Source organism: Doryrhamphus excisus, linkage group LG2 (assembly GCF_037039965.1).
Source record: "Doryrhamphus excisus strain RoL-2023G ecotype Guam linkage group LG2, RoL_Dexc_Guam_v1.1, whole genome shotgun sequence".
Lineage (NCBI taxonomy): Eukaryota > Metazoa > Chordata > Actinopteri > Syngnathiformes > Syngnathidae > Doryrhamphus > Doryrhamphus excisus.
In genome coordinates this window covers 19,885,035-19,897,096 of record NC_136358.1, presented here as the reverse complement: position 1 = coordinate 19,897,096, position 12,062 = coordinate 19,885,035, and the positions used below count along the sequence as shown (strand labels likewise).

At 44.2% G+C, this 12,062-nt stretch overlaps 3 protein-coding genes across 6 annotated transcripts in view; 2 read left to right on the top strand and 1 right to left on the bottom strand.

Moving 5' to 3' along the window:
* Positions 1-7,200, top strand: part of mybpc1 (myosin binding protein C1) — a 30,101-nt gene extending 22,901 nt beyond the window's left edge. For all 4 annotated transcript variants that reach the window (XM_078787618.1, XM_058078380.2, XM_058078379.2 and 1 more), the window contains one exon: positions 6,726-7,200. In XM_078787618.1, coding sequence (XP_078643744.1) covers positions 6,726-6,823 — 98 coding nt within the window. In that variant the 3' untranslated portion in view covers positions 6,824-7,200. The remainder of the gene's footprint in view (positions 1-6,725) is intronic.
* The window catches only part of LOC144894556 (uncharacterized), a 28,167-nt gene extending 19,525 nt beyond the window's left edge, over positions 1-8,642 (bottom strand). The window contains exon 1 of the mRNA XM_078787659.1: positions 8,036-8,642. Coding sequence (XP_078643785.1) covers positions 8,036-8,125 — 90 coding nt within the window. The 5' untranslated portion in view covers positions 8,126-8,642. The remainder of the gene's footprint in view (positions 1-8,035) is intronic.
* chpt1 (choline phosphotransferase 1) overlaps positions 7,995-12,062 on the top strand; it is a 5,125-nt gene continuing 1,057 nt past the window's right edge. The window contains exons 1-7 of the mRNA XM_058078386.2: positions 7,995-8,546; positions 10,468-10,615; positions 10,686-10,827; positions 10,901-10,985; positions 11,089-11,220; positions 11,301-11,459; positions 11,539-11,664. Coding sequence (XP_057934369.2) covers positions 8,307-8,546; positions 10,468-10,615; positions 10,686-10,827; positions 10,901-10,985; positions 11,089-11,220; positions 11,301-11,459; positions 11,539-11,664 — 1,032 coding nt within the window. The 5' untranslated portion in view covers positions 7,995-8,306. The remainder of the gene's footprint in view (positions 8,547-10,467; positions 10,616-10,685; positions 10,828-10,900; positions 10,986-11,088; positions 11,221-11,300; positions 11,460-11,538; positions 11,665-12,062) is intronic.

Below are 12,062 nucleotides of genomic sequence, written 5' to 3'. Positions count from 1 at the left end.
CCGACAGATATAATACTGTAGCGCTCCCGACAGATACTACAATACTGTGGCGCTCCCGACAGATATAATACTGTGGCGCTCCCGACAGATATAATACTGTGGCGCTCCCGACAGATATAATACTGTGGCGCTCCCGACAGATATAATACTGTGGCGCTCTCCACAGATATAACACGGTGGCGCTCCCGACGGATATAACGCGGTTGCGCTCCCGACGGATATAACACGGTGGCGCTCCCGACGGATATAACACGGTGGCGCTCCCGACGGATATAACACGGTGTCGATCCCGACGGATATAACACTGTGGCGCTCCCGACAGATATCGTACTGTGGCGCTCCCCACAGATATAATACTGTGGCGCTCCCCACAGATATAATACTGTGGCGCTCCCCACAGACACTATAATACTGTGGCGCTCCCGACAGACACTATAATACTGTGGCGCTCCCGACAGACACTATAATACTGTGGCGCTCCCGACAGACACTATAATACTGTGGCGCTCCCGACAGATACTATAATACTGTGGCGCTCCTGACAGATATAGTAACACTGTGGCGCTCCCGACAGATATTATACTGTGGCGCTCCCCACAGACACTATAATACTGTGGCGCTCCCGACAGACACTATAATACTGTGGCGCTCCCGACAGACACTATAATACTGTGGCGCTCCCGACAGATACTATAATACTGTGGCGCTCCTGACAGATATAGTAACACTGTGGCGCTCCCGACAGATATTATACTGTGGTGCTCCTGACAGAAACTATAATACTGTGGCGCTCCCGACAGAACCTATAATGCTGTGGCGCTCCTGACAGATATAGTAACACTGTGGCGCTCCTGACAGATATTATACTGTGGTGCTCCCGACAGATACTATAATACTGTGGCGCTCCTGACAGATATAGTAACACTGTGGCGCTCCCGACAGATATAATACTGTGGCGCTCCCAACAGAAACTATAATACTGTGGCGCTCCCGACAGATATAATACTGTGGCGCTCCCAACAGAAACTATAATACTGTGGCGCTCCCGACAGAAACTATAATACTGTGGCTCTCTCGACAGATATAATACTGTGGCGCTCCCAACAGATACTATAATACTGTGGCGCTCCCGACAGATACTATAATACTGTGGCGTTCCCGACAAATACTATAATACTGTGGCGCTCCCGACAGATACTATAATACTGTGGCGCTCCCGACAGAAACTATAATACTGTGGCTCTCTCGACAGATATAATACTGTGGCGCTCCCAACAGATACTATAATACTGTGGCATTCCCAACAGATACTATAATACTGTGGCTCTCTCGACAGATATAATACTGTGGCGCTCCCGACAGATACTATAATACTGTGGCGCTCCTGACAGATATAGTAACACTGTGGCGCTCCCGACAGATATTATACTGTGGTGCTCCTGACAGAAACTATAATACTGTGGCGCTCCCGACAGAACCTATAATGCTGTGGCGCTCCTGACAGATATAGTAACACTGTGGCGCTCCTGACAGATATTATACTGTGGTGCTCCCGACAGATACTATAATACTGTGGCGCTCCTGACAGATATAGTAACACTGTGGCGCTCCCGACAGATATAATACTGTGGCGCTCCCAACAGAAACTATAATACTGTGGCGCTCCCGACAGAAACTATAATACTGTGGCTCTCTCGACAGATATAATACTGTGGCGCTCCCAACAGATACTATAATACTGTGGCGCTCCCGACAGATACTATAATACTGTGGCGTTCCCGACAAATACTATAATACTGTGGCGCTCCCGACAGATACTATAATACTGTGGCGCTCCCGACAGAAACTATAATACTGTGGCTCTCTCGACAGATATAATACTGTGGCGCTCCCAACAGATACTATAATACTGTGGCATTCCCAACAGATACTATAATACTGTGGCTCTCTCGACAGATATAATACTGTGGCGCTCCCGACAGATACTATAATACTGTGGCGCTCCTGACAGATATAGTAACACTGTGGCGCTCCCGACAGATATTATACTGTGGTGCTCCTGACAGAAACTATAATACTGTGGCGCTCCCGACAGAACCTATAATGCTGTGGCGCTCCTGACAGATATAGTAACACTGTGGCGCTCCTGACAGATATTATACTGTGGTGCTCCCGACAGATACTATAATACTGTGGCGCTCCTGACAGATATAGTAACACTGTGGCGCTCCCGACAGATATAATACTGTGGCGCTCCCAACAGAAACTATAATACTGTGGCGCTCCCGACAGAAACTATAATACTGTGGCTCTCTCGACAGATATAATACTGTGGCGCTCCCAACAGATACTATAATACTGTGGCGCTCCCGACAGATACTATAATACTGTGGCGTTCCCGACAAATACTATAATACTGTGGCGCTCCCGACAGATACTATAATACTGTGGCGCTCCCGACAGAAACTATAATACTGTGGCTCTCTCGACAGATATAATACTGTGGCGCTCCCAACAGATACTATAATACTGTGGCATTCCCAACAGATACTATAATACTGTGGCGCTCCCGACAGATACTATAATACTGTGGCGTTCCCGACAAATACTATAATACTGTGGCGCTCCCGACAGATACTATAATACTGTGGCGCTCCCGACAGATACTATAATACTGTGGCGCTCCCGACAGATATCGTACTGTGGTGCTCCCGACAGATATTGTACTGTGGCGCTCCCGACAGATATCGTACTGTGGCGCTCCCGACAGATATCGTACTGTGGCGCTCCCGACAGATACTACAATACTGTGGCGCTCCCGACAGATATCGTACTGTGGCGCTCCCGACAGATACTATAATACAGTGGCGCTCCCGGCAGATATAACACTGTGGCACTCCCGACAAATATAGTACTGCGGCGCTCCCGACAGATATAGTACTGTGCCGCTCCCAAAAGATATAGTACTGTGGCGCTCCCCACAGATATAATACTTTGGCGCTCCCGACAGATACAATACTGTGGCGCTCCCGACGGTTAGTATTACTGTTTCTGAAAAACTGTACTTGCGGGACACGACTGCACTGACACTAAACTTCACAATATGAGCGTTTGAGACCCCTAATAGATTTTTTTTTGGGTGGGGGCCAAAATTTAAAAGAGTGTGCCAGTGTTTGTCATGAGTGTTGTGGAAAATGAAACGGACTGGCCTTCAAGGAAATGTAAGTATCTGTATATTTTTTGTCATTAATATCCTGAAAGGGTCCCTGACAATATTTGTTTCAAAACATTAGATATATTATGTATTTATGGTCTACGTGAATGTGATGGGAATGGTTGGTGGTCTATATGAGCCCTGTGATTGGCTGGCCACCAATCCAGGGCGGACCAAAGACAGCTGGGATAGGCTCCAGCATACACGCGGACAATTTTTGCCAATTTCCCATCCATGTCAGGGACCTTTCACATGTTCTCCTGATCTCCACATACTCCTGTACACGAGTCTAGCGTGTGAATGAAACCCCTGACCAAGCTAACCTGATGTTCCCGGGTGGAGCACACAGTAGTAGATGCCTGTATGACCGATTCACACAAGTTAATGTTAGCTCCATCCAAGTGTCGTAGTCATGTCCTACCCGATGACACGTGTCCATCACCAACCTTGGAAGTTCTCCCATCTTCTCCATCCTCACTACTTTGACACGTTGCAATGTTTTGTTTTTTTTTTACCAGCGACTATCCCTGGTTAACTCCTCCATATAAAAAGAGTCCAGTAACGGTATTCCCTGGAGCGCTACACATAACCCCACGTAAACTTTTATGTTAACCCCTCTTCTCTTCTCTCTCCCCCCAGTCCACACTCAAGAATCATGAATATGTTTGTTCTCATATAAGGTAAGCTTTCATATGGATCTGGCATATGAAGCTTATGTCATTCATTATTCCTAACTGTCTGAGTTGGGTGGGAACGCGGGTCGCTATTCCTCGCAGGAACGCAGACAAAGAATGGCATCCATTAACGTGACAGGGATTTGCATGAAGCCTCATAGGTGGACTACTTTGTTTTTGTGTATTTTCACTGGTTGCAGTATTGTGACATGAGGTGAGTACAATGTTTTAGTGGCTAAACAGGAAGTCCGTACGTACGAAGCTTTTTTTTAAAGGATTCTTTCTGTGCCGCATGAGTATTTGTGCAAAGCGGCTATGTGTGCGTTTATTTACCTTCAAAATAGAACCCGCTTTACCCCCCCCCCCCCTTTTTTATGCAAGCCTCAGCAGACGCAGATGGTGTCCCAGTTCAGTCCTACTTTGTTTGGAGTACTTTAAAACAACAAGAGAGCAGCCGAACACACTCCATGTTCACATTTTTCACAACATCCAGTCACGACTTCCACTTTTCACAAGTGTAAAAATAAGTTAAGCCCCATCAAAACTCGCTCTGATCAACCACTGTCAGTTAATCATGCGATTAGTATCGATATCAGTTAGAATACAGTCGTATTGTTAGAATACGACTGTAGCATATAAGAATATACTGTAGCAGCAAGCTAGCTACCAAACCTTTAGCAAGTATCAAGACAACTCCAAAGTCATCTTACAACTTTTTTTGAAACAATAACGTTTTGAAATATTTTAACTAAAATTACATTATTTTTCCCAATATGACACATTAATTCTCGTAAAAATAGCATCTTTTTTCTTGTTAGAATACGACTGTAGCATATAAGAATATACTGTAGCAGTAAGCTAGCTACCAAACCGTTAGCAAGTATCAAGACAACTCCAAACTCATCTTACAACTTTTGAAACAATAACGTTTTGAAATATTTTAACTAAAATTACATTATTTTTCCCAATATGACACATTAATTCTCGTAAAAATAGCATCTTTTTTCTTGTTAGAATACGACTGTAGCATATAAGAATATACTGTAGCAGCAAGCTAGCTACCAAACCTTTAGCAAGTATCAGACAACTCCAAAGTCATCTTACAACTTTTGAAACAATAACGTTTTGAAATATTTTAACTAAAATTACATTATTTTTCCCAATATGACACATTAATTCTCGTAAAAATAGCATCTTTTTCCTTGTTAGAATACGACTGTAGCATATAAGAATATACTGTAGCAGTAAGCTAGCTACCAAACCTTTAGCAAGTATCAAGACAACTCCAAACTCATCTTACAACTTTTGAAACAATAACGTTTTGAAATATTTTGACAAATATTGGGAAAAATAATGTAATTTGACACATTAATTCTCGTAAAAATTGCAACTTTTTTTCTTGTTAGAATACGACTGTAGCATATAAGAATATACTATGGCAGTAAGCTAGCCACCAAACCTTTAGCAAGTATCAAGACAACTCCAAAGTCATCTTACAACTTTTGAAACAATAACGTTTTGAAATATTTTAACTAAAATTACATTATTTTTCCCAATATGACACATTAATTCTCATAAAAATAGCATCTTTTTTCTTGTTAGAATACGACTGTAGCATATAAGAATATGACTGTAGCAGTAAGCTAGCTACCAAACCTTTAGCAAGTATCAAGACAACTCCAAAGTCATCTTACAACTTTTAAAACAATAACGTTTTGAAATATTTTAACTAAAATTACATTATTTTTCCCAATATGACACATTAATTCTTGTAAAAATAGCATCTTTTTTTCTTGTTAGAATATGACTGTAGCATATAAGAATATGACTGTAGCAGTAAGCTAGCTACCAAACCTTTAGCAAGTATCAAGACAACAATAACATTTTGAAATATTTTAACTAAAATTACATTATTTTTCCTCATATGACACATTAATTCTCGTAAAAATAGCATTTTTTTCTTCTTAGAATATGACATTACTAGCTGTTTTTTTTATTTTAATTTTCCAATTATTTCAACTTTGTTCCTGTTAATTTTCTTGTTGTAATGTATATATGACTGGGGCGGCACGGCGGTCTAGTGGTTAGTGCGCAGACCTCACAACTAGGAGACCAGGGTTCAATTCCACCCTTGGGCATCTCTGTGTGGAGTTTGCATGTTCTCTGTGCACGTGTGGGTTTTCTCCGGGTACTCCGGTTTCCTCCCACATTCCAAAAACATGCTAGGTTAATTGGCCACTCCAAATTGTCCATAGGTATGAATGTGAGTGTGAATGGTTGTTTGTCTATATGTGCCCTGTGATTGGCTGGCGACCAGTCCAGGGCGTACCCCGCCTCTCGCCCGATGACAGCTGGGATAGGCTCCAGCGACCCTCGTGAGGAAAAAGCGGTAGAAAATGAATGAATGAATAATGTTATGACTTTATTCCCACAATATTCCCATATTATAAATTTTCCCCAGATTTTTCAAAAATTATAACCCCTTTTTAAATTATGCTATTTCTCCTCATAAAATTATGACGCATAATTAATCGCGTTTTTTGTCTGTAACTTTTTATTTTTTTAACAAACTTTTCCCCCTTTATATTCTGATCCAAAGGGGGGCACACTTTGGACACCCTTGTGGCATTACTTAGGCCAGCAGAGATGTTATTGAAGGCCTTGACGGTACACTACTGATTTAGCGAAGTACTTAAAGGTGATACCAAGCCCACTCGAGGCTTCCAGAAGATGAATACAAAGGAGGACTGGATTGGAACAGCCGAAAACCATGTTTCCATCCATCTGTCTCTGCCGACATGATGACGCGTGTCCCTCTTTGCCCCCCCCCACCCCAGGAGGGTTCACCTTCTACGAACTCATGCAACGCGGAGTGCCCCTTCATCTGATTGACAAGTACATGAACGAGACGAAGGTGGTGGAACAAGACAAGTAGTAGAAAGAAGACAGTGAGACTTGTTTAGCTTTTTTGCTGCTGCTAGCGATGCCCCTCGTCCCTCGCCAGAGGCCAGTGTCGGTGGGTGAAGGTGGGGTGGGGGCGTGTATACAGTGGTCTGTGCTGTGGCATGCTGTGTCACATTTTTTGTACGTCTCGGTCAGCTCAAATTGCATGTCAGCAGCTCTTTTTCTTCATTTGATTAAGCGTGAAAATAAAATAGCACAAGCCGTGGTGCATTAAATGTTATTATTTTGAAAAGGGAAGTGCTCGGGGATGGTATATTTTGAGGGCGAGCGTGGCAAAAAAGGTGTGTATAAACAAATGTTTGGCATTTCTGTGGTGACTGAAGTTCTAAACGGCAACAAAAATGAAAATAGACTCAAGTACTGTTATTGGACTGCTATTATGATTTCTGATCATATTGTTCAGAGAAATTGGATTTAAAAAAGTAGTTTTGTCTATTTTCTGCATGAAGTAAACTTGAACATATTTATGTTTTGAGCAGTGATGGAGGCTCACTCACGTGTGCATGACTTTACCTTTGTAATTATGGCCCATGGATTACAATAAATGGCAATTTTAACAATGCCACTGTTTCTGGGTATCTATTTTTTAAAAATAAAAGAGCTTCTGTTTCACTGCAACAGTTCAACAACAAAATAAAAATACAGAATATTGAATAGTCTGAAGACTTTTAAAACAACTATAGTGCATGAATTAAATACATACACTTGTCAAATTAAAAACTTTGTTGTAGTACGAGAATCCGTTAAAATACAATTTGTTTACATTAAGGGCATTGTACTTCCGCTACTTCCGTGTTAAGAGCGGATGTTTGCGTTGAAACTTCAAATTAAAAGCAGCACATTCGTCGAGTTTCTGCTACGACTGTTTACTTATAGGGAAAGCAATGCACACAAGTCAAACAACCAGGCTAATTAATAGCCACGTAATCAACGTATTTCCGTTCGAGTACCAGTACTCAAAGAGATGTGTTTTAAGTAAAAAATTAGCAGGATCGTTTTATTTTCAAAACACCATCTCGGAATTGAAAACTACTTCCTGTAGTTACATTATCGCCTTCTACTTCTGCGATTTTGTAGTACGGGATGTACAAAATGCTGAAGATGGAAATATATTAATACATTTCCACACACTATGTGGAGGCAAGATATGACCGAAAGCGTTTCGTCAAGAAAAAAAACATACCAAGTCAAATTGGCAGCGTTTTAGAGCAATTCCTTTTCCAACCGCCTCGCTTCCTTTCCGGTCCAGACGCAACTCGACTAGAAACGTCATCGCCACCACTTTTGTTCCGCCTTGATAATGGCCTAGTACACTCACCTCCCACTAAAGGCCAAATGCGGTGCTATGTTTCGGTTTTGGCCGAGATAAGGTGTCCGTATCTCAACCTCTGCCCCCGGGAGGCTTTGCGAGTTTGTTGACGGTCTATTTTAGGAGTCTTCCGCGGCTGGAAACGATGGCAAGTATCCTGTGGCCGGAGCCGCTGTCAAGCGCGCAGCTGAAGCGGCTGGAGGAGCACAAGTACAGCGCCTCGGGTCGGTCCCTGCTGGAGCCGCCGTGTCAGATCTACTGGAACTGGCTGGTACAACAAATACCGACATGGGTCGCCCCGAACACGCTGACTATCGTGGGGCTAATCGTCAATATCGTCTCCACGCTTCTGCTTGTGTTTTATTGTCCCACGGCCACAGAGGAGGTGAGTTGAAACGACCTTGGATAAAGTTTCTGAGACGGAGACTCCGCGAAACCACGTCCGCACATTGCGCAATTTAACATTTTCATGACTGTTTACAAAATATGCGTGTAAGAAAGCGACTAAAGAACACATCGTATCAATCAGACAAGTTTGATTGTGCGTTCGGCGTTGATATAATCAGTTTAAGAGCTCCACATCTTACGTTTATTTGCATTATTTAATCGCAGCTCCGCTTAAAGAAGTATCAGATGAGCCTCGACTAATCGATTCCCGATTAAGCCATGCAATGATTTATTGAACGAGGCAGCACAAAAGCCGATTTTGTAAATAAGTATTTTGGATCTGACTCTGTGACAAGAGCGTGGAATCTGTGATTGTGCTGTGGAGGTCCCTTATGAGGCCTTTCTGGTACGCTCTGGCAAAGTAGACCTGTTGTTGTCTGCCAGTCATGGATCACGTGATGCAGTGTTGTCGCTAGCTAGCAAAAAACATCAACGAGGACGACAAAGCTGCTCTTGTTTATAGTATTATTCCAGCTTTCATTTTAGGGGGTGTCTCAGCATCTAGTGACGGAGGCTAAAAGCTTTAGCACCAACTTTGCCACTCGTCAAGTTTCCTGTCACCTTAGCTGACGTCACTAATCCGGAAGTTGACATGGAGCTTAACCTGTCCAGCCAGCCTGAAGGGTGTGATTATCAAAACGTCTTGCTAACAGTCAGACTCAAAGTCCAAAGATTGAGATTAAATTAACCTAATCCACGTCAACAAGTAAGATGTCATGTGAGGAAGTGACAGAGATTGTAGAGCTGCGGCCAAGAACGCAAATGTTATTTACACACATTATCAGCATTGTTCAGGCCAGGAGTCGGCAACCTTTTCAATCAAGAGACATTTTGTCTTTCTTCCAGTTAAAAAAAATAGTTGGGAGCATTACTTTGCCGAAAAAAAGTGTAATCTGGTGACTTTCTAAATCCTCTTGTTGACTTATTTTGTCAAAAGCGACTAGCGACTAGCTTTCCTGGCGGCGTTGGGAGATTTTTCTGGTATTTGTAGACGCGAGACTGAAAGCGCAGTGTTTTGATCGGTGATTGCACGGCGGTGTCTCAACGTGGTCCAAGCGATGGCGCTCTTCTCGCTGTAAAAAATGTCGCTATGCTCCCGCTAATCACATGGTTTGATTTGACTGACTAGCCTACCGCCCCCTTCCTTGCTCATCCAATCAGCAGTCAGAACGCAGTCTAGATGCATTCACAGACTTGGGGTGAGTCGGATATTTCACATATAAAATACATCAGCTGCTCGGCGAAGGGAGACGCAAAGGGTCGCTGATGAGGGTTGCCCTCCATTATTGTCTTAAAGCCAAACCTCCAGTATCACAGAACATCCAGCAGCAACACAACATTTTGGCATGACTACTATTTGAATGAAAAATCTACTGAACCAAGTCCACCATCTACCTGGGGAAGCCTTTGTAACCCCGATGAGGTCACTTCCTCAATGAGACTAAACAGCGAGAGCTAGCTAGCGCCATCGACTACAAATGTAATTTTGCCAATTTACCGTTAGCTTAAAAAAATGGAAGAATGTAAACATAATTCCAAACAAATTCCTCACGAGGGTCGCGGAGGGGTGCTGGAGCCTATCCCAGCTGTCTTCGGGCGAGAGGCGGGGTACACCCTGGACTGGTGGCCAGCCAGCCAATCACAGGGCACATATAGACAAACAACCATTCACACTCACATTCATACCTATGGACAATTTGGAGTGGCTAATTAACCTAGCATGTTTTTTGGAATGTGGGAGGAGAGATGGCCGAGGGTGGGATTGAACTCGAGTCTCCTCGCTGTGAGGTCTGTGCGCTAACACTCGTATCCGCCATTTTCAATTTTTCCAATTTGCAATGATTCCCGTCCCCCTTCAGGCTCCAGCCGGGGTCTTCATCCTGAGTGCCCTGGGTCTCTTCGTGTACCAGTCTCTGGACGCCATCGACGGCAAGCAGGCCCGCCGCACAAACAGCAGCTCCGCCCTGGGCGAGCTCTTCGACCACGGCTGTGACGCCGTCTCCACAGGTTGTGGCACAAAATGGCGGTGCTTTGAACGTTGTGTTGTGTGATTTAACGAGACGATGTGGTGTCGCAGTGTTTGTCGCCGTGGGTACGTGCATCTCCTGCGGCATCGGCAGATACCCATACTGGATCTTCTTCTGCGGCTTCATCGGGATGTTCATGTTCTTCTGCGCCCACTGGCAGACCTACGTGTCGGGAACCCTGCGCTTTGGCTTGTGAGTCCTGAGAGTCGGTCATTGTGTGGGAATGCTTACCTGCTTCAAGTCCTGCGTCTTCTTCTCACGGCAGGGTGGACGTCACCGAGGTGCAGTTCGCCATCATCACCATGTACCTGATGTCGGCATTCGGGGGGGTGAGCCTTTGGCAAAGCACGGTAAACTTAAAGCTAACTTTTTGTCCCCGATGAGCCAAGTAGGAGGGACTTCCTGTTTTGGTTCTTCAGTCTCTGTTATGTTTTATTCGTGTCTGTGCCAAAGTTGCCCCTCGTCGGACTGAAGCTGTACGTCTTCCCCATCATGGGCATCATCGGAGGCGCCGTCTACTCCTGCCACAACTACTTCCACGTCATCTTGAACGGCGGCGTCGGTAAAAACGGCTCCACGGTGGCGGTAAGCTCGAGTATAACGGTGAAGGTCGGTGAAGGTCGGTGAAGATCGGCGACGCCGCGTCTAACAGTTGTGTCTGGCAGGACACCAGCGTGCTGAGTCCCGGCTTGCACATCGGCCTCATCCTCACGCTGGCCTTCATCATCTTCAAGAAGTCGTCTAGCCGTCTCTTCGAGCATCACCCGTGTCTCTACCTGCTGGCGTTCGGCATGGTCATCTCCAAGATCTCCAACAAGCTTGTGGTAGGGCTTCCATCGCAGAGCTTCCAGCGCTCGCCGTGCGTGGAATTGAACTTTTTTTTGCTTCTTTGTCTTCTTCAAGGTGGCGCACATGACGAAGAGCGAGCTGCACCTCCCCGACACGGCCTTCATCGGACCGGGCCTCCTCTTCCTCAACCAGTACTTCAACAGCTTCATCGATGAGCACATCGTCCTGTGGATCGCCATGGTGGGTGTTTGACCTCGCACTTGACTATCGGAGAATTACATTCAGCACTATTATGCTACATGTTAGCATGCTAATGTTAGCATTTCTAGCCGTTTCCATAGGTAGACACATATTTAAACACTTTCATGTTCGGTGTTAGCATTTTAACATTAGCATTTGTTGAATGCTAACGTTAGAATTGTAGTATTTGTTGCAGTTTTCGCTGGTCAGTATCATGCCAAGTGTTAGCATGCTAATGTTAGCATTTCTAGCCGTTTTCATAGGGAGACACATATTTAAACACTTTCATGTTAGGTGTTAGCATGAGCATTTGTAGAATGCTAACGTTAGAATTGTATTTGTCGCCGTTTTCACTGGTAGACTATTATATAAACGCTTATCACTATCATGCAAATGTT